The sequence below is a fragment of the Zonotrichia albicollis genome, chromosome 4, assembly GCF_047830755.1.
Source record: "Zonotrichia albicollis isolate bZonAlb1 chromosome 4, bZonAlb1.hap1, whole genome shotgun sequence".
Lineage (NCBI taxonomy): Eukaryota > Metazoa > Chordata > Aves > Passeriformes > Passerellidae > Zonotrichia > Zonotrichia albicollis.
In genome coordinates this window covers 40,809,363-40,831,204 of record NC_133822.1, presented here as the reverse complement: position 1 = coordinate 40,831,204, position 21,842 = coordinate 40,809,363, and the positions used below count along the sequence as shown (strand labels likewise).

The window sequence follows — 21,842 nt, the reverse complement described above, 5'->3', positions numbered from 1 at the left end:
AGTAATGATGGCTGTCCTTTCGTTCAGAGCACCAACAGCAGTTCTTGTGACTCAAGTGACCAAGGTGGGTAGGCCTTTTATTAAGCACTCACAGAACAAAGTACACAGGAGATAAGGAACAGAAGTCTTGAGTTTTACTCCAGCACTCTGACAAGTGTAGAGTGGTAAGGAATTTCTCTCAAGTGTATCTGCTGTGCTGTACACAAATGACATTAGTGTGGTGCTTACGTGAATCACATCTCTACATCATCCATTAACTATGAATACACATATAAGTATGGGCTTCTCACTTCACCTCAGCCAATCTTTAAAGTTTGGGAAAAAAGATCAACATACCTTTTGTTGAATCCAATCTTAATGATTTCTAAAGTGAAAGTCTTGCATCTGAAGAAAGCAAAAGGCAGGAATCTGCTCTTAAGGCTAAGGGACACTTGTCCCAACTCTTATTGTGCAGGGAATCCATCAGGTAAGAACTGTGAACTCGTGAGCAAGTAGGTCACAATGGACATTTAGGTTTGCTATTATCCTTCATCAGGAAGCCAAGTAAACTTTAATCCTCTGGATTTATTCAAGTCATCTTTGGTGGATGTTATTTCTGTACCTTTTCCTCATATCCTGGAATTACTGGCCCTGGAGTTATTTCCACATTGACTGTTTTTACAAGGTTTAAAGTGACATATACAGCATATTCCCCTCAACTTCCCAAGCATTTATATGTGATGTCTTCATTAATCCAGGTCTGTACCAAGTGTTCCCTAGCATCAGGGTGCCACTGATGTTCTTAGGCCTTTATAGTACCTATTTTATTTCTACTGTGAGACAAAAATAATTTAACTGATCCTATGTAATCACGACAAGAGATTAATTAAAATGCCAAGATAGGAAACAATTTATTATAGAGAGAAGAAAAATTTCTCATCCAAAATATAGAAATCTGTACAACTTTGCCACAATCAATATACATGAACTGTACAAATTTACACCAGTTCATAATTTACCAAATAAAAGATGACTAACAAAGTTCACAAAATAGATGGTGGTTTGTGGAAAAGACTTTTACCCAATTAAGAACAAGGAAATTACAAACCAGACCTCCACTTTCTAAAAATAAGAAGTTTACTCAGTCTTAGAAAACTACAAGCTAGCAAATGTACAGATAGCTGGCTGGTGCTAACACCACAGTTCAGACAGTGTCTTTATATGGTCTTTTTAAAGCCTGTTGCCATGGCAGATTCTGATCACTTGCTACTTTTGAGGCCAATGTAAAGATCTGACCATTTCCCCAGGTTATTCTTACTATTTTTATCTTATGTACATTTATACATATTTGTAAGTGCTAGGTAAAAGTCTGAAAATTAAGATTTCCAGTACGATGGTGTTCATAAGTCTTGTTACTGAGCTGCCAAAAATGCTAACAATTAATATATGTAATAGTGCAAATTTACTCTGCAAGACTTACTGCAGAGAATCACTTTATAAATATAGATTGGGGTTGAAAATTGGTGTAGAAATTAAGTCAGGTGTCTTAGAGAAACTGACACTTCCTAGATCTTCTTACTCCCTAGCAAGCTGCAATCATTTTGACTCACAGGCTATTAAATCACTGAAAGGTACTGTCCAAACTATGGCACTGTCACTTTAAGTATACCACTCTAACGTGTGCCAGATCTTCACAGCTGTGACATGGTTTAAATTCCATAATCCATCCCCAGAGGTGCCCACCCAAAGTAAAAACCAAATTTATCCATCCATTTTAAGGTGATCCATCCAAAGACTATATCTTAACCTGATACAGTCATCATATTGTAGCTTTTGGAAGGGCTAGTTCTGCCCAAGAGAAGTTCCTCCTTACAGCTTATTCGGCTGTCTACCATTTGCATGTTGGTGTTACTTTGGCTACCTCCTGCTGGTGCAGCTTCGTACAGCACACAGATGGAGCCATCCTCTCCAATGCGATAGGACACTTCGTACGGGTCAACCCAGAGAGTGAGTTCGCTCGGAAGAAGCTGAAACAGTTCCTGACTGCTCAATCCAATCCGCTGTGCTGCCTGTCCAATGAGAGGATCCATTTTATGGTTGATCCGGATACATCGGTAACCTGATCCCTTGCATGGCTTTTCTGGGAACCAGTGGTGTTTATAATGTTCTATAAAATAAAAAACAAACGTTATCCTCCTTAATTCCGCGCTGAAAGATACACGCAGCAATTGTTGGTCTCTTGTAAATTTCGTACATCAAGATCTTAATAAGCTTATTATTTTAGCATAAAATGACTTGAAAAATCATTATAGGTTTTATTTCTGATGATGATTTAAGGAAGTGCAATGTCCCTTGGGAAGCACTCGTACAAAGTTACTGTTTTGTGCTACTGTATAGAGAACAACATTCACCGCCAGAAAGGAGTGAAAAGCCACTTCCTGGCATTCAGAAAAACAAACACAAAAATACAGAAATTATTACATACATAACAGAAAAACTCAAGAGCTTCAAAACACCATAAACCAGATAGGAAAAAAAGACCCTTTCCAACATCCTATTGAGATCACACCCAAGCTTAGCTCGTCACATTCTAAGAACACCCAAAAATAACTAGGGAGTAAGCTGGGCAGCGTTTACCGACTGACTCAAGCTGTATTTCACCACTGCTCTTCCCAGCCTATTTTCCATGGCGAGAAACCAAGGACTTCACTTACCTCAGGAGTTTTATCCCACCCAAAACCCTATCGATCTGAGGGTACTCGTAGCCACTACCGAGCCCACTGGGGCTTGGGATTACAAAACCCACAGGGCAGCGAAAGAACCCACGGTATTCGCTCCTAACCGGGGCTGTGGGCAGCTAAGAGACGCTTCCAGAAGAAAGGGGAACCGAGACTCATCGTTACCGATGAATTTTACTTGACAAAGAACCCCAGTTTCGGAGCGTTTTTCTTTCTGGAAGCGGGGCGGTTTGAGCCCTCGGCGCGGAGCTCAAGTCCGGGCCGCTGGAAAGCTTTGTCTATGGAGGCACGGACGGGAGGGGGGAGCTGCCTGCGCGACGCCCGAGCCCCTTTTGTTTACACCCCGCTCCTGCCTCCCCCACCGCCGAGGCCGGCTCGGCACGGAGGGTGCCCGCAAGGGGCGAGCCACGGCCGCGGAGCCCCGCCGGGGGCTCCAGTCCCTCGGAGGGGCCGACCTTTCCTTTCCCCCTCTCCGGGCGCCCGCGGAGCGCGGTGCCGCCCGCACCGCCGGCAGCCCTGCCCGGACGGGCGGCCCGCGGCGGACGGGGGAGAGCGGCTCCCGCCGCGCCCTCGCCGCCCTCACCTGCCAGCAGCTCCTGCAGGCACTGGCTGAAGGTCTGCAGCTGCCGCTCGTTCATCAGCCCCTTGGTCCGCAGGAACTTGGAGATGAAGCCCACAGCCGCGGCGATCTCACGTATCATGCTGGCCCGGGTGTACAGGGCGGGATGCATGGAGGCGGCGGCGGGCGGCAGCCAGGTCTCCGGGGCGGCCGGCGCTGGGGCGGGACGGGGCGCGGGGCAAGCGGCGCGGGACGGGACGGGACGGGGGCGGCACGGCTCTAACTGGGCGCGGAGCAGGCAGCAGAGCCCAGATCACATCCCGGGGGCGGCAGCCTCCGCCTCCTCTTCCTACGGCAGGGGGGCGGCGGCAGCAGCGGCGGCCGCGGCAGCGCTCCCCGCATTTCCTGCGGCGAGGGGCGAAGGGAGCTACTCGCCGTCCGCCGCTTCTTATAGCCGCTACCGACCGGAAGTGGCGTCACGGCGCCGGGGGCGAGCCGCCGCCAATCCGGCGATCGCACCATCGTGACGACAGATAGCGGGGCGGGGCTTGCCGTGGCGGGTGACGTAATCGGCTGTAAACAAATAGAGTCGGGGGCGCGCGCGGGGATCGGCGCCAGGGTTCGCGTGCCCGCGCGAGGGCCTCTGCGTGCCGGGGCGCGCGCCCGCGCTGCGCGGGGGGGGGGGAGCCGTGTGCGCGGGGGGCGGGGCGCCAGTGCGGGGCGTCCCCGCGTGGGGCTCCGCGCGCGTCGGCGCGGGCAGGGCGCGGCGCGCGGCGGGAACCCGCGCGAGCGCGGCCGCGCGCTGTCTCCGGGGAGCGCGGAGCCACGTCAGCGGCGGGGGCGGCGGGGCGGCCCGAGCGGCGCCTCCCCGCGCAAGGGCGGCCGCAGCGCGGCAGCTGCGGGGGCGCTCCCACGGCGCCCCGTGTGCGTCTGTGCGCGCAGGCGGCCGAGGAGGCGACGTGTCTGTGCGTCCTCGCCCTTTCCCGACGTGTCTGTGCGTCCTCGCCTTTTCCCGGAGTGCAGGGGTGCGCCGGTGGCACCAGGCAGTGCCCGGCCGCCCGGGAGCCGAGCGCCGCGCTCCCTCACGTTTGTGAGCCGTGCCCTTCGGACCGCGTCCCCACCGGGGTCTCCGGCCGGGGCCTCCGCGCAGGGCGAAGCCTTGGCCGGGCAGCCGGCGGCCCCGGGCCCGTGTGCCGGAGCACGGCGAAGCCAGCACAGGCCGGCAGCCAGGCCTCGGCTCTGGCTCTCTGCGGACATCCCAAACCCAGCGTCTGGCCCTGCACGCTCCCCGTGCTCCCCGCGCCTTCCCCATCTCACTGTCCCGGGTGTCCCGTCACAAAACCTTTGCGGTGAGTGATGTATCAGCCAGTGACTGCTAAGAAGAGCGTCTGTCTGAGCCCTCCAGTGCTCTGTCTCCCTTTTTGCTAAAAAAAAGGGGGAGAGAAAAAAAACCGGCAGAAGATTTATGTTTGGTTAGTTTGTTTTGGTTTTGTTAAAAAACACAAAAGTCAAGCTTCTTTGATAGGAAACCTTATTCTTTCCCAAGGCTTTGTGCCCTGCCCCCTTGCCAAGCTTCAAGTGAGGTACAGCCTGATGCCTGATATTTGCATGTACAGTTCTTACAGTCAGCCATCAGAAATTAGCCCAACAACAAAGGCACACACAACATATGATTTCTTTTTCAGTGAAAATAATTCACTAATATAATCTATAAAAAATACGTGTGTGGAATAATTTGAATAAAAGACGAAAGCAATCGGGTTTTTTCTGCTTATCTGGTGTGAGAAATGTAACTTTATAGTGCTTTTTATTCTTTTCTCTGCACACAGGATCTATCCTATGTTAGTCCCCAGCCTCAGGGGACTCTCATTGACTCTATACACAAGGGAAATGTGCAAAGCACCTTAAAAAGATAATCGGGAGAGCTCAAACTCACAGCTTTACTGCATACTAAAAATGTTGGTGTGGGTTTTAGAGCACAGTCCCATCCATTTTCCCCCTACCAACTTCTGAGTATTTACATTAATAATCATGAGCCAACCCTCCATTCTATGGGAAGGGAAGAGCTGCCATCCTGGCTTGTGCTCCTTAGGTGCCAGCCATCCTTTATTAGTGCTTCTGTGGTACATGTGAGGTATGTCCAGAGCTGCCATTTCTGCTCCGTTCATAGGTTGGAAAGTGCTGTGTTCTTTAAACCTTGAACGGCAGATGCCTCTCTCCCCCTTCACAGCAAGGCCCACCATCCTACTGGAAACTGCCATTTACCTTGGGCAAAAGTGATGTTTGAGCATCACAATTACAATAAAATAATTACTTCAAAATACAACAAAATACTTCAAAAAAACAGCAAAAAATAATACAATGTGTGCCACCTTTGCCTGGACCTGAGCTTTTTTTTATTTGGGCCACTTTCTCATCTCTTCTACAGAATTCCATCCAGAATCAAATGCTCAGAAGGAGTTTTAGAAACTCTCAAGTAAGTAAGTGGTCACATATAGTAGCACCCCACAACATGAGGTTTAAAAAGCTGTTCCCACCATAACTGCCACAGACAGCAAGCCTGTTCCAATTTGAATCATCCCCTTTGACTGATGATTCTAAGAACATCATGTGGCAACATGTACTTCATGTCACACTCACTGAGAGGGGGAGAAATTTAAAATGTCCTTTTTAAGCTTTTTTCTATCTTAAAAAAAAAAAAGAAAAATTCTGTACCATCAAGGAGTTCCTCTCAAATCTCTTGCAAAGTCAATACATTCAGGACTCTTCAGCAGTCAGTTTTCATAGCTCCTATTGATTCCAAATAGTAGCAGCATGTGACAAAGTTTTCTCTGTGGGAAGGGTAAAATGCTGTGCATACAGATCCAGTCCACTGGTAAGGAATGAACTGCCTTGGTGTTCATTGCTTGCAGCCAGCAAGCTGCTCAAGTGTAACTTCAAGGCCAAGGCTTGAGCTGCCTGCCAGGAGGATCTCATCCTTATCCATGGGTGTGAACAAGGTGACTGGAGCTGCTGATGCTGTTTTCCCAGTCCAGGCAAGTCCATTTCCATCTTGGTGCTAGGCAGGACAGCAAAGGAGCTGCTGCCATTTCTAGCCTGTGAAATTCTCCCAAAGATCCTCATCTTTACAGCCTGCAGGCCCTTAATTGATGGGAAGACTTTGGCATGCAGCTCGTGGCATCAAGCAAAGTCAGCTTTTCTTGACTGGACTGTGATGGAGGGCATCAAACAGGCTAGCACACCGTAGCCTGTTGCTGCTTTGTAGCTTAGCTGCCTGCCAGCTGCCAGCACATTTCACTGATCTATCATGCCACTCTGAACTTTTCCAGTGCTTCCACATTTTGGGATATACTAAGTGGTTCTTTTTTCTCTGGCCAGCTCCCAGCTGTCTACTCCTGTCTCTGCAGCTCCAGACCCAGAGGAGGCAGTTTCCTTGCTTAATAGTGCAAGATGCTCAGTGATACATTAATGGCAGGGTACTGAAGAAGATAAATGTAAATACTTAAGAACTGCTTTATTCAGCCCATCTGATACTTGAAATGAAGCAGAGGCCCTAGGGAGGAAAAATAAAGAAAAAGGGTATGTGATCATGTAATTAAAGACTGGGTCATAATGGATATGCACAGAAGGGTTGAATTAAGGTTCTACTGGTATCCCAGCTTCTGATATTTCCTAACTTTTAAGGAATACAATGCAACCTTTACAACATTTCTTTCATGTTGTTTTGGCAGAATCTGTTTTTTGACACTGGTTTGGAGAGAGCCTGGCACTTTGTTGAGTTCTGTCATAATGGAAATAAGCAATAGAAATACACTTTTGTCTGTGCCACACACACACATACACACCCTGCAACTATTGCAACATGCTCTTTTCATAGCTTTTCTGAAGTTACTGAGTGTTTTTTATGTTAGGTGGAAAGATTCAAGAGTTCAAAGGAGGAGAGTTAGAGTTGCTTGATTTTTAAAAAATTTGTTCTAGTCTTAGGGTCTGAATTAGTATACATTTGCTTATGAAAATAAATACACTACATATTCAGCATGGATATTTTTTCCTGTTTGAGAGAACTACAGGCTTTTTATGTGGCATTTTATTAAAGCCTTTCAGTGAAGAAAAGTGTTAGGTCTCTTCCTGTTTCACTGTCAAGTCTACATAATTTTTTGCATTGTTTGGCATTGACCTAATGGAGAAATAACAGTTGAGAAATAATTGGTATTTGTTTCCAAAAAGGATTATGTATGCCTTAGATTGGCATAAGCTTTCTCTCACCTGTAAGCTGAAGGGTGCTGGTTGCAATACATAAAATACAACAACAATCCACTCTGTGTAGAGTTTAGTTTTAGTGTAGGTTGATCTTACTAAAATGCCTCAGTATTTTTGTCATTTACCAAGTATTTGAAAATGTATAGGAAGAGGTTTCCTCTTTTATCTTTATGCAGCAGAAAGCTTTCCATGGGATGCTTAAAACATTTTTCAATGTTTTAGCCTGTTTCATTCTTTGAATATGCAGTGGCAGCTCTAGTGACATTAAGTTGCTGCTCCAGGAGGCAGACGTAACCCAGAGTCCATAGCCAGCCCTGCCTGCCATGCTGCTCCTCAGGAGACCCAATGGCCTGGCTGTGAATTCCCACCTTGTTTTGTAAAGTTTTCAGGCAGACACTCCTCAAGTTACAGTGGCGATATGGGACTCCTCCCTGGAAAAACTTTGGCTCCACAGCTTGGTTGTAGACAGAGATAGCAATAGCCAGCCCCTCTCACTGCAGGTGAGTGCCCTTACCTGCCTTCCAAGGAGAATGTTGACACTAAGGCTTTTTTCCCCTGGAGCCTTGAGAGCAGGCTGTCATTCCTATTCTGATGCCACCAGAAATGTTTGGACTTGATCTCAGGCACAGACCTGGGCTCAGAATCGTGGTATGGACCCAGCCCACTGCCAAAGCAGCACTCTGCAATGAGGAGGGGGTAGGGGCTTTTCAGCTCCAAATGTAAGCCTGCCTCTCAACCCAGCATTGCAACCCTGCACCTAACTGCAGTGTTGGAGCAGTGAGTGTTTCATCCTGAAAGTGTGGGGGTGAAGAAGTCAGTCACATATTCTTCCAAAGTGGAGAAGTCTCGCCTCTGAGAAGATAGACTGGTAGGAGTCAGAGAAAGGGCAAAAGTCTGATTTGTGACCCCACTGGGAACTTCCCTTTCTCTTCGACATGCTCATGCTTACACGCAAACCCACACGCCTGCAGTCTGCATTTCTGAATTAGCCTATCAGGCAATGAATTCCTCCAACCACTTCTCACAGAAGCAGAGTCCTGCTTAAGCAAGTGGGACTAGTCCCGTAAGCCAGAGTCCCATTCTGCAGTCTGTCAGTTGTTTAACAAACATTTCTGCCACTGCAGGAAGACCAGGAGGGGATGGAAAGACTCAGAGGGGCAAGGGCAAGCTGTCAGCATTGGTCATAACTATAGCATGTTCATTTTAGGAAGTCCATCTCATGACATCCTAAAATGTCATGAGATGGATTTCCTGCAACTTTGCTGTGCTTACTCCATACAGAAAAAGGTTTGCTCTATGGGGCAGAGTTTCAAAGGGGCCACTTTGCTTGATTTAAGCTTGATTTCAAAGGGGCCACTCACTGAGAAGATATTCCTTGTGGCATGAGCATCAAGTCTGGCCAGGACAGATTCAACAGAAGGCTTTTCCTATTCAATTTCTTTTACTTCAGCAAACAACATGCACATGTAGCAAATAAAAAGCAAATCCAGAACATAGTATTCTGTTTTGCATATAAGTTGGTTTTTTTCCCCTATATGGGATAGTAGCAGTATGGCAGCACTTGCAACCCTTGTTTTTAATAAAGCAATCATAGTTTGCATCCAGTAAAAACAAAAATTTAAGAAAACAATAGAAACACGTAATTTGAAAGCTTGTCAATTGAAAGAACTCACAACATAGCCACACATAACTATTATTACATAGTCAGGCTTTCATTTTTATGAATTTAGGAATTAAACAGGGTAGAAGAATGTACATGAGATAAACAGTCATTCATTGCCATCGTGAATGGAAGTTGTTAGCAGTGATATTAAAGTGAAAGTAGCTTCTAAGTGAAAAGAATGATTCAACTGTTTGTTGCTGTGCTCTGCAATCAGATGATGTCATCTCAAATTCCAAAATTTTACCTTTCCTGTAGTTTTTCATAGTAAAGCTGGGATGAAAGGGATCATAAAGATTCTGCTTTTCAGGGTTTTCTTTTTCCTGGCCTGCCATATAATTTTAGGAAGACCTGAAATACTTGCAAACACCCTTGTCTGTAGTGGCTGCATTATGGGCTCTTGCACTGCCTGGTGACTGCCAGAGCAGCCTGTGTTGGTCAGCACAGGCTGTCAGTCACCCTGTGATCAGGCAAAGGAAAAAACAGGAATTTTTTATGATACTTTTATGACAGTATTCCCTGACTTTTAGAATTAAAACTGTGACTGTCTGCAGATTTTGAGTGCAAATTCCATTAAAATACTTAAAGATTTTAATAAACCAATATGTTGGTCCTGCAAGTAATTTTTTCTTGGTATTTGCACCTTACATGCTTTGATTTATGGTGCAGTTTAAGATCAAGACATATGTTTAAAATCTTTTTGTAAACATCTGAGAAAAACCACTTTCATTTATTTTCTGATTATGTCATAAAAAATTCTTAAGCAGCTTTATTAAGATTCGTGACTTGGAAATCAAATACACTTTTAAATAGATGGCTCCTTTGGAGCTGCTATTAAGTAGTAGCCACCAAACCTTGACCAAATCTTCCTGTCTCAAAAATGCATCAAAACAGAAAACATGGAGACATTGTAGCGGTAACACTGGATATTTTAGGCCAGGTCTGCAAAGACTACAAAGGATATTACCTACTATGCCCTTACTAAAACAGAAAAAAACAGGTAAACAGTGATTGCAATGTTTAGCTAGACATAAGCACCTGCCTCACTATACCCCCAACATCTCTCCACCAAAGCTGAACATGTGGATTTTTTGGCTTGTAAATTATGTGTCTGCATGTATTTCATTTTGTGCAGGGTCTGGCTTTGGAGTTCAAATTATTTCATTTTAGCTGTTTTTTTGTCCTTTTATTGTGGTCTGTCTATCTAAATCCAGCATATCAATGCAGTGAATACTTTGCTGCAAGAAGAGGCACTTATCTTTTTCCCCTTATTTTTTTCTAACCAATACTTGCCACAACTTATTCTTTTTATCACTGTCATTTGTAGTCATGGCACTTCTCCTGTTACAGCTTTTTTTCTCCTTGCAATGGTATTAACTCAGGCATTTTAATCAGTCTCAGACAGAATTCTCAAGACAAAATTAATATAATTAGTTCTCTAGGACAGATTTGGCAGGGTGAAGGAACATCACATAGACAGTCTGTGTTATTACCTTCCTTTGAGTACTGAGAGATTTTCTGGATATTATCAGGTGGGGACAAAAAATCACAGCTACATGGTTCTTTCTTGATTGTGTAGCTTTATATACAGTGCTGCTCAACTGCATTTAGGGGAGAACACTTCAATCTTGCTGGTGTGAACATGTAGTCACTGATCCCTTTAACGGGATTGTAGTGCATGTCACATCCCCAAAATTAAGCTACTCGGCCGCTCCTCATGAGACTGGAATTCTTTCCCCAGATGTGATGAAGAAACCTCAATAACTTACTTTCCTGTATTCAGTCATGTGAGTAATGTCCCTGACAACAATGAGATTATCCTTATAATTGCAAATGAACAGGGTTGTGGTTTTAGGGCCCATAGCACAAGAGACAGAATATCAGAGCTCCCACTGGTTTTACTTCTTTCTTAGACATGTGCCATAAACTGAGGAACTTACTTGGTCCTACACTGCCTATAAATTACCTATTCCTAACAAGAAAAAACACAAAAACAAAAAGAGCCACGCCCCCTAAAAAACCAACCAACCAACCAAAAAAAAAAAAAAAGAAAAAGTTCTTGTTTTTTAATGGTACTATTTTACAGGAAACAAGAGCTATCTGATCATTTATATCAGATATAATAAAGTATCTTTTATGAGCATGCTTGATTGCTTGATAGCACTAGGAAAGCAGGGAGAGGGGCCTGAATATAAGCAGAGTCAGTAATCTATAGTTATTTCACCAAAAAAAGAAAGGGTTTTTTTCCTCTTTGTTAAAGGAAATCAGAAAAGATTAACTAAAATAGAAACTGAAATCTTGACAGCAGAAACATACACCTCTATAAAATTAGCCCATCAGTTCTGACTTAGATTAACCAGATGTCTTAAACAGGCATGTGATGAAAAACAAGAAAATCACAGATTTTTAATGAAAAAAAAAAGGAAAAAAATAGAGATCCATACATCTGTGAATCAAAAAAATTCTAGCCTTTTGATCTATGTCTTTCATTTTCTGCTTTCTACAGCACCTTCAGTGACCATTCCCCCCCCCCCCCCCCCCCCATGTTTGTCTGATGCATTTTCAGAGACAGAGGAACAAAAGCTGCTGGATACCCCTCTTACAATAGCAAGGAGATGTGCCTGGCTGTGTGGGAGGAGCCGCTCAATTCTTCCGTGTATGGCTGGGTACACATGCTTCCAGCAGCATTAAGTGTTCCTGGGAGCATGGAACAGAGTGTTCCAGCAGGATCTAACATACAGGCAAAGATAGAAAGCCATTTTCTTCACAACTATGCACTACATTAACACATGATCCCAAGCTTGCAAAGGATGAACTTACTGTTTCAGAACTTTTTCTTTCTTTTCTTTTTCTCATCTTAATCCCCTTCTAAATTATTTAAGAGGACTCTCTGGGTTGTTGTTTTTGGGTGTTTTTTGAAACATGATTTTTTAAAAATTTTCTGCTTTATGAAAGCTTGCTTATAAAAAATTGCATAAGAGACATAGCAGTTGCATAACACATCCCTTGAGGAAGTTCATAAAATGTCTTTACAGCCAGATTTTCCTCCCTTTGGGTTTTTGTGCCCCACAACTCAGCTAGCAGCCAGTGGAGAGAGAACAAGTAGAAATTCATTTGAGATAACAGGGGAGAAGGGGGACCTAGAGTCATGTACATCTACACTATGGAACAAGAACACAGGGCTGAGCTGCACCAGAAGCAGGTGGAGTCCCAGCAGCTGTCTCAGTCCTATCTGGTGCCAAGTCACTGCAGCCAGCTCAGGCCACAAAATGCTGCTGCTTCATACCAAGAAACCAACATGTGCAAAGCCAAGGTGGGGAATTTGTGCCACACATTCCTTTCCTCCGTGTAGACATGTCTTTATTGTTTCCACTCAGTTTTGTTACCCTGGAGCTGTAGGATGTTTCCTGCAGAGTCATCTGCTCCCACCGACTCAGAACTTCAGTCTCATCTGCCAGGCAGCATGGTTTCAGTAGAGCTGTGCCAGGGCTGGTGATGCCACCACCCAAACACTTCTGTTTCACATAAGATTCAAAAAACCAAACCAAACCAAAACAGCAAAATTTCCCAATTGTCCCACTTGTGCTGAAATTTTCAGATCTGTTCAAAGCTACCTCCAAATGTGGGTGCATGCCCCTGGATTTTTTATGACAGTATAAAGAGAATTATTAGGGCTGTCCTGGAGTGATCATAAGAAAACTCCTTCAATTGATACAGTCCTAGAGAAAATTACCTGTCCATGAGTTATAAAATTTTCTACTTTGCATCAAAAGTAGATTCAATAGTTTCTATAAGGAAAGCTAGTAATAGCAGATATTTCCTGAAGACTGTTCATATTTTTTGTTCTTAAGGTAGTAGAATGTACAGTAAGAAATAGAGATTGAAACCTGAGTTTTTCATGTGCCTGTTTTCAGTTGCTGGACTAATGCAGTGATTTCTAAATGAAACAGCCTTAAAAGGATGAACTGAGCCATACTTCACTGCTTTGTTCATCTAAACTCAACATTTCACCCAATGGGCAAAAGTACAACAAGGATGAATTTCAGTTGCTCAGGATTTGAAGGGAACAGTAGTTACAACCCTCAGCCTAACACAACACCAATGAGGGTTCAATGCATTGAGAAGTTTCAATGATATGAAGAATCCCGCTTTCTTTGGTACAGGTGGAAATTTAATCTTTTTTCCAAGATGGGTTAATTAGATAACTGTTGCAGTGTGATGTAATAGCCTGTTTCAGCTATCCCAGTTCTTTTCCCAGGTGTGCCAATACCCTCTCCCTTCCCCTCCCCTTGCCTCCTGCTGACTGCTGTCTGTCAGTCTTGGCATTCCAGCAAGGCCATCGTATGATTGGCAGAATTCAAAAGATGCCTCTCAGCCCTGGGGACATTGGGCCATCCAGGTGCCATTTGTCCCCTCAGACTCCCTCCCCTTACCTGGTCGGCGGGGTCCCTACCCCTTCCCTCCCCTCTCCCCGGGGTTAAAGGACACGGCAGCCACGCGGTTTGTGGTTCTGTGGGAGCTGTTGCTGCGTTCAGAGGCCTGTATGCCAGGAATAAAGCTCTGGATCGAAACCCTCCAGCAGAACCCGACTCCTTTCCTTCACCTCACCTTAAAGCTTCTCCACCAGAGGCAAACCTGAGCTCCTGCATGCCTGGACTTGTCCCAAGCACCAGCTGCAGCATCCAGCCAGGCAAAGGTGTCTCTGAGGTGAAACCACCACAGCTGCTGCCTCTGGTCAAGCAGCAGGCCCAGACGAGCCCAGGCACGTTCCATCCGGCTATATTGGTATTTAATTCCAATAGATAACTGTGAATCTCATTTCATTATTGATTTAATAATCTCAAGTATTTTTGACCCTGTGTTTATAAAAACCCAAAAGTTGCTTTGGATTCCCCACTCCAGCCGTAAAGCATTTACAATGACCACAGAAATGCCAATTTCATCAGTGGAGGGTTTAGAACAAAGGCAACAGCAGTTTTACTACTCCTGCTGAAGGTTAACACCCTTCATTGTGAAGACAGATAAATAAAAGATTACCTGTAGTAAATAAAGTTATGGATGGTCACATAAAAATGTAGTAATGTTGCTCATTAACTCCAAAGATTGGAGACCAAACAGTTGTTTAATGGAGGGTGGAGGAGAATTTTATGTGCACTCATTTCTGAAGCAAATGAAGCAAAAGTAGTGGCATATTTTTGTTTTATAACCGCTGTGAGTTCTCTCCAAGTATTTTTATAGTATGGTTACTGGCTTCTTCATTGATTATGTATCAGTCACACTAAGTCCTTGAAAAGAAGCTGACCAGCCTATTTATCCACACCTTCCTCTTCTGGAAGCATAAGGTCACCATGTTGGTGTGCACAAATATCAGCTGTTCACTGGTACATACACATCCCAAATCCAACATGTGTTCTGGCGTCAGAGGAGCTTTGCCATGAAATTCTGTAGAAAGACTTTTCACTGTGCTAAATGATGTAGGAACCTTGCCTTTAAAATTTACTAAGTCTATTTTCCTTTCTTTCACTTTGTTGTTTTTAACCTGTTGACTGACTTTCATGCTTGTTTTTGGTTTGTTTGGCTTTCTCCCCCTTGGTTTTAACTGACAAAACATTCAAATTCTGGGACACAGATGAGTTCCTTCTTGTCAATAGCAGAGTATGAGATCAGGAGATGTGGAGAGACAGAGTCCAGAGGATGCTTGTTTGGAACTGTATCTTCTCAGTGTTCCTTTAACCAGTAGTTCTAAGGCCTGTGAATTGAGAACCCTTATTTACCTTTGCGCATGTTGAATGGGTTTAAAGGCTGTCAGATTTATTGGAATACTGAAGGGTCACTTCAAAGGTATTTAGACACATACGTTATTGAAAATGAAATTATTTTTATTTCTGGGATGGCTGAATGACCTGTTTTTACCTTGGAGATCAAGTAACACAAACAGCAATGAATATCATCTCTGTGCTGATTGGAATTATTTGAATCTCTCTACTAATACTAAAAGAACTAAGTTCCACTTTTAAAAATTGATCACAGAATAGTTAGTTTTTAATGGTCTATTTTGTCACAAAATCCAATAAATTTTAATTTTTAAAAACCTGCAGATTACCATATGGATTACAGCACTCATAAAACACACTTCAACAAACACTTTCTTCAACAGTTCATTTGCAATTTAGATGCAAACAGAGTATTATGTGCTAAAAAAGTTTGGACATGTTTTCAGCTATCAGAATGTGAAGTTTTTCTGTTTAATTGGGACAATTCTATTAACACAAATAGTCCCGCTCTTTAAGAGAACTAAATATATTCCTATTTTTCTTTTTTTTACACATAAGTACTACTTTCAGGAGAATCAAGTATGTTCCCTGATATGGAAAAAAATTATTAATCTGCCAGGACAGAAAGCAAGGACAATATATAACTGCAGATAATGAGCCATTTCAAATTTATTTAGGTATGTCATTTGTACATCCCAGAGCTCATAAAAGATGGGTAGTTGTTTTCACATGCACTAAGCAAAGCCATTTCCAAAAAGAAAAGAAAACAGAAGTCAGCCTCCTTTCAGATTCATGCATGCCCTCCCCTGCACCTTTTGCTTGGCCTCAGTTCTGTCTCCCCTCCAGACATGAGGGGACATTGGGCTGATAACCACATCCCCTGACTCCCTCTGGGAGAGCTGCAGTGGGTTTAGATAATGCAAACATCATCCAAGACATGTACCGAGAATAAAACGGGCCTGGAGAGTGTTTTGGTTCCTGTATGATGCCTGTTTAACTGCTGGGTAACTAAGGCTCCTTTAGCCTGTTGTGCATCTCCTCACCCTGAATGACAACCCGTGGCTCTGTCCACAGAGTTACTGTGTCTGTGTGCTGTGACCCCAGAGAATAAGATCTGCAGAGCAAAATTTCTGCTGCTGAGGGCCCAAAACCCACTAGATACAGTTTCTGGTGCCTGGTGCTGTGGGCTGTGTGTGACCCCTGTATTGTGAACCCTTGGGCTGTACATGCAGCAGTGGATAGAGCACACTTGGACAGTGCGTGGGGCTGCCCTGTGCCTGTGTGACCCCTGTTTTGTGACCCTTGGGCTGCCTGTGCAGCAGTGGATGAGCACACTGTGTGCGTGGTGCTGCCTTAGATGGGTGCATGGGGCTGCCCTGTGCCTGTGTGAGCACAGACAAAGGCATCCCTGCAGTGCTCCAGTGAGGCCAAGCATGGGGAGCACTCTGCAGAGCCCCGTGGCTGACCCCACACAGGGATGCCAGTCCCCTCAGAATGTTTTTGCTGCTTCTTGTGGCAGCTACACCTGCCAGGGCACTGCTGCTACAGAGGATCTGGGCTCCCAGCAGCAATCAGGTCCCCCTTGCAGCTGATAATGTGGCTGTCTAAATATATCCATGATTAGGGCTACCCTGCACAGATTAAAGTCACAGCTCTGTATCTCCCAGCTGAGGCACAACAGTTGGCCTGATGACAGCACAAGCATGAACTTTATGACCTGTTTTTCTCAAACTGTTTTTTAGAGCATGCTTTAAATATACTGGGTCAGTGTCTGTAAGAGTGGATCGCAACAAATGTAATCCCTTCTCCAAGGATGGTTTCCTTTAATTCTGTAAATTGAATTGGGGTAGAGCAGGCAACATGATTAGGAGGTCATCTTTTTAATGTTCAGATGCCTTTAAGTGTGCTATCTTGTATTTTTAGCAGAAAAAACAAAAAGAAAAAAACCAAACCAAACCAAAAAATACAATAAAACCCACAAAAAAAACCCCCTGCATTTTTGCATAAAGTATCATCAAAAGCTTTAAGCAAAAGCTCACATTCAAGCATTTCATTTTATCACCATTACAGTAATGATGCATAAGATACTCTGTTTATAATTCCTCTCCTCTTATACAAGGCCCTCTTTTATCTGTCTTATACATTTCAGGGGACAGAAATTGATCTGTGATCCTGAACAAGCCATTCTAATTGCTTGTCTGTCCAGAGCTGAATTTAAGGCACTGCTGCCTTGATAAACAGGAATCCCTTTGCTCTCCCTCAGAAATCCCCAATATAATTATGGAAGATTCAATTCTTCATTCATTTTTCCCTAGGCAATGACCTGCTTTGCTAGTATGTCAAAATCAACTGCAATTTTTTCATCCAGAGGATAGCAAAGTTGCCTTATCTTTTCCAAATAAATGCAACTGGGAATTGGGAAACAAGAGAAAAAAAGACCTTATTCCTTTAATTGTTCACTATTTTAGCATGAAGTTGCACACAGGGGAGCCTTGAAACTTCTGCCATGTTCATACCCTTTAATTCAATTAAGGCCCTAAGCTAAAGCAAAGAGCTAGCAAGAATCAGATACTATTGCTACTGATAATATAACTGCCAAAAATTAATGGCATATAAACAATTCAAGGAGCCTTTTTGTTATGAGATTCCCCTTCTGAAGCAGGTTAGTTTGCCTAGGAGATGACAAAATTATTTATGAATTCCTGACTGACTTTCTTCAGTCCTTGATTTAAAATAGGCCACTGGATTTAGGCACTTGAGGTGCAGAGGAGTACTTGTATTTTCTAAATGGCCTTCTGTAGTCTGAAGAGATCAATGGCATACATTTTACTTGCATTGCCTGCATTTGGAGCCTAAGGGGAAAACAAAAGCAGAAATAATGGATTGATTTAGATGGAATTTGGGATTATAGTCTGAGGATTTCAGACATGTTTGGAGGATGTGTGAGAGGTCATGTAAAGATCCAGCGATATGCAGGGTTTCTTGTATGGTTGAAGTATTGGCTGCCAAATGTGGAACTTCAGATAAAATGGAATTTTGGCTTAAAATCATTAGTGTGTTCAAAAGGAAGAATTATCATCCTGATCCCAAGACTTAAGGAGTAAATAAAAAATAGATAATAGGAAACTAGAACAATATTTTATTGACAAATAAAACACATGCATGTTACTTTTATACTGATACACATTCATGTACTACTGAATAAAGAACTCTGCAGTACATGTTCTAACCCAGAGGAGGAAAAACCCACTTAAGATGAAAAAATACTGAGAAAAACGTCTAACAAATACTATCCCCTGAAACCCATGAAAATACCTAAATCTGCTGAAAATATGTGAAGAGGTAGATTTCATGATCAAGAAAGATGTTGAAATATTTGACACAGTGTATTTAAAGACCCCTATTTTTCTCAGGCTTGTTGTTTAATTAAATAATAACCATAAAAAAAAAGAAACATTGAAAATATTGTCTGTACATATTTTAGATGATTGGACAAAAAAAGGTGCAAATTTTCACCTTCTATCAGGGGAAATCAGGTAGCAGCTGTCACTCGTGTATTTACCTACAGAGGCTCTCTCTCAACAGAGATTTTAAAAAGCAGATGCCTTTATCTTCTCTCACTTTTCACTCTCCAAAATTGATTAGGATCAAACACAGAACACTCCCAGGGAAGATCTCTGAATGGACTTGAAAGCAATGATATATTGGCAAACTGGTTTGTTCATCATCTTCTCCCAGAACCCGTTGAGTCACAGAATATCTCAAAGTGTGAAGTGGGAAGAACCTTCTCATGCAAATGTCCAACCTCCTTCTTAGGACAGCAGTGAGGGTCCTATAGCTCATACAAGTTTCTTCTGCAGGAGCATTGTATTAAAAGTTATTCACTTCTAGTGAAAAAGCTGGCTCCTGGATTTTACTGCACCTCCTTAGTATGGCTATGCTGCCTGACCTCATTAATCTTGTTTTTCATCATCACTGTACTGTGCCGTTATTCCATTAACATATTGTAGTGCTGCCTGAGGCTTCTTTAATGTATGTTCTATTTTATATTTCCCTAATTTATTTAGGCATTTGTAGTGCATTGACCACTGTAGGGTTTCCCTTTCCATGGGCAAATGAGGAAAGCATATGGCATGGTACAGCGAGCTATTGACTGTATTCATGGGAAGCCCGGTAAAAGGGCATGGATGCTTCAGCACAGAAATTCAACACATCACCTCAATTAAAAAAAAAAAAAAGAATCAACCATTTTCCAAATGGGGAGTCCTTTATATGAATTTAGGCCTATGCATATCCTGTGCTGAAGGAAGGGAAGAGAGAAGGTGCTTACAGCCTATAATAGGTATTTAAAACTCCCAACAAATTTGGGATCCAACTCAAGGAGTAGATGTTGCAGAGCTCAGAAGCAGATCATGTTATGTGGTAATGCGTGGAGTCATGCACAATTCAATCACTATACATTCTGGTTTCTGTTATTTTTACGGGGAACAATTGAACTGGACAGATTCAGCAAACAAGATAAAGGTGCTAACAGACTTTTTCCATGAGATCATCTCTTCTGTATTCTTCTGTATTTTACGTATATGCATACATTTCCTTCCTTGGAAGTAAAGGTCCTAATTTTTTTATCCTTTTTTGCTGAATAAATGTACATGGTCTCTTTCTTTAGGAACACAAAAAAGCTCAAGATGTCAACTGACAACTTAAAAAACATAAGACAGCTCTTTCTAAACTACACTTAGGTTTAATACATGTTGGAGAAAGTTGAGAATCACATGTAAATGATTTTGATTTGCAAGGGTACATAATCATAATCTATTCTTAAAAATATTTTTAATATTGAATTGTTTCATATCCAGTCCTTAACAGCATCTTAGTTTTATTATTAACTGTACTTAGTTGAACAAAAGGGGAGAGAAAATCTGATGTGTTACTGTTTCAATCTCTCATCATCAGTGTTTAAATTATATTCCATATTTAATAGATAATCATCAAACAGTACCTGTAGTACATTCTGAGTTGTTTTCCCTGTTTGAAGAAAAAATATTATGGACTTTTGATGACAATTTTTAAAAAAGGCTGGTGTCTCTGGGTGCCAAATTCAAGACCCTTTCTTTAACAGCTGTTCCCATTGTTACTGTGAGTAGAGTTTATGCACTAAAGAATCATCAGGACAGTAACAGTAAGATCCCTCGCTCTGAGCCTAGGAAAAGTAAAGATCAGGCAGTGCCTTTTGCTTAAGCACTAAAACACCCATTCATCTCCAAAGTAAGCCAGGACAGCACTGCTCAAAACAATGAAAATCTGGGCCAGGCTTGCTCTAAGCTGGACCTGTCACCCCTTTGTTGCTGTCATTACATGTTCAGTTGCTGCAGGCACAGAGAAGACACGATTTCAAACAAGGGAGCAGCTACCCCCTCACAGCCCTGCCTTGACCATTTGTCCCTCATTAATGACATAAGACAGGGCAATTGTGAAAACAGGGCTTCGGACTGCTAGAAGGGTAAGAATACCCTGAAAGGCTCAAAAGCTTGTTCAAATTGTTTTATGGTAACAAAGTAGCCTTTGGAACCATTTGCATTACAAAGAGTGAAGGTTTATTGTAAAACCAGTTATTGTTTCTGAGCCATGGGGGATTTCGGAACAGGGAGAGAAGGGCTGGAGCCAGATGGAGGAGGGAGTTTCTTACTAGCATGTTGCCTTCATGGCATCTTAGGCAACCCAAAGATCAGATATTTGCTGGGGAGAGGAGAGCCCTCAGTCTTCAAGACTTATTTAGTTTCAAGTGCTGCTCAGCCTGGTGCTGAGCACAGGCTGCAAGGGAAAGGGAACGCTATGGAAATATGAGAGGGGGATGTAGAAGTATTTACTTTCCTCCCCAGACGCATTTTCATCTACAATACCACACATCACTTCATCCTCCCATGTGATTCTGACTGCAGTTCTAGGTGGAACTTCTGGAGATGAGGAAATACTGAGAAAGTGTTGAAAGACAGAAAGTAGTGTTTACACCACGTATGTCCTGAGGGATCTGAGTTCATCTTCTCATGGCTGTAAAACCTGGGTGCACATCACTGTGCTGTGAGGCACCTGCGTCACAGGATCATATGGACATAGTTTTGCTGGAGAACTCATCCTTTCCACTGATTCAGCTTGAGAGAGAGCACATCTTCTTGGGAAGAGACTCCAGAAAGAATGTAAAAACTAATCTTGTGTAATGCACAGAGAAAGGACATTTAAAAACTGCTGTAGCTCCTGTAACATGAATGACCTGGTCTCCAGAGCAAATCAGCCAGTCCATTGTGCCTTCTGTACTTCCAGTCTGAGAAAGATTCTGAATCATCAGAGAATCCAAATACAGTCACTTGTCCCACTGATAGGAACAGATCAGCCTTAAGTCCCTGACTATAAGTGTACAAGTGCATTCTTGTAACAGTGGAATGTCATTTATTCAGAAACTGATGTCCAGAAATTACATGAGCAGACTGATCAAGTGAAAAACTGCTGTTTGCAAGTAGGAATAATTGCCATATACTTCTGCTGAGAGGACACATTATGAATAAAATTACTTCTTATTCCAGCAAAATTATGTCTTATTCCTGCTTCCAAACAAGCTGAAAGCACCTTATTAGGGCAACAAGTAACAACAGCAGCTTCAGATAGGATGTAGAGAAACCAACTCTGTGATGAAACACGGGAAAACCTGTATAACTGCAAACACTGCACAAAGTAAATTAAGAATTTACACCTCATACACATAATGCAGTTGCTCATAGTAGGAAGAAGAGAACAATACTGTATTCACTGAAGCTTTAGGAAGATATTTTTTTCACTCTGCTCACAACAGACAGTTGCTATCAATGGCCTAAAGG

General features: G+C 43.1%; 1 protein-coding gene across 1 annotated transcript; it reads right to left on the bottom strand.

The window, feature by feature from the left end:
- Positions 1–865: 865 nt before the first annotated feature.
- Positions 866–3,706, bottom strand: BTG1 (BTG anti-proliferation factor 1). The gene is made up of 2 exons (XM_074539634.1): positions 3,301–3,706; positions 866–2,146 (listed from the first exon to the last, which is right to left on the bottom strand). Exons 1-2 carry the CDS (start codon positions 3,446–3,448, stop codon positions 1,782–1,784), a joined length of 513 nt encoding a protein of 170 aa, XP_074395735.1. The 5' UTR covers positions 3,449–3,706; the 3' UTR covers positions 866–1,781.
- Between the last annotated feature and the right edge of the window lie 18,136 nt (positions 3,707–21,842).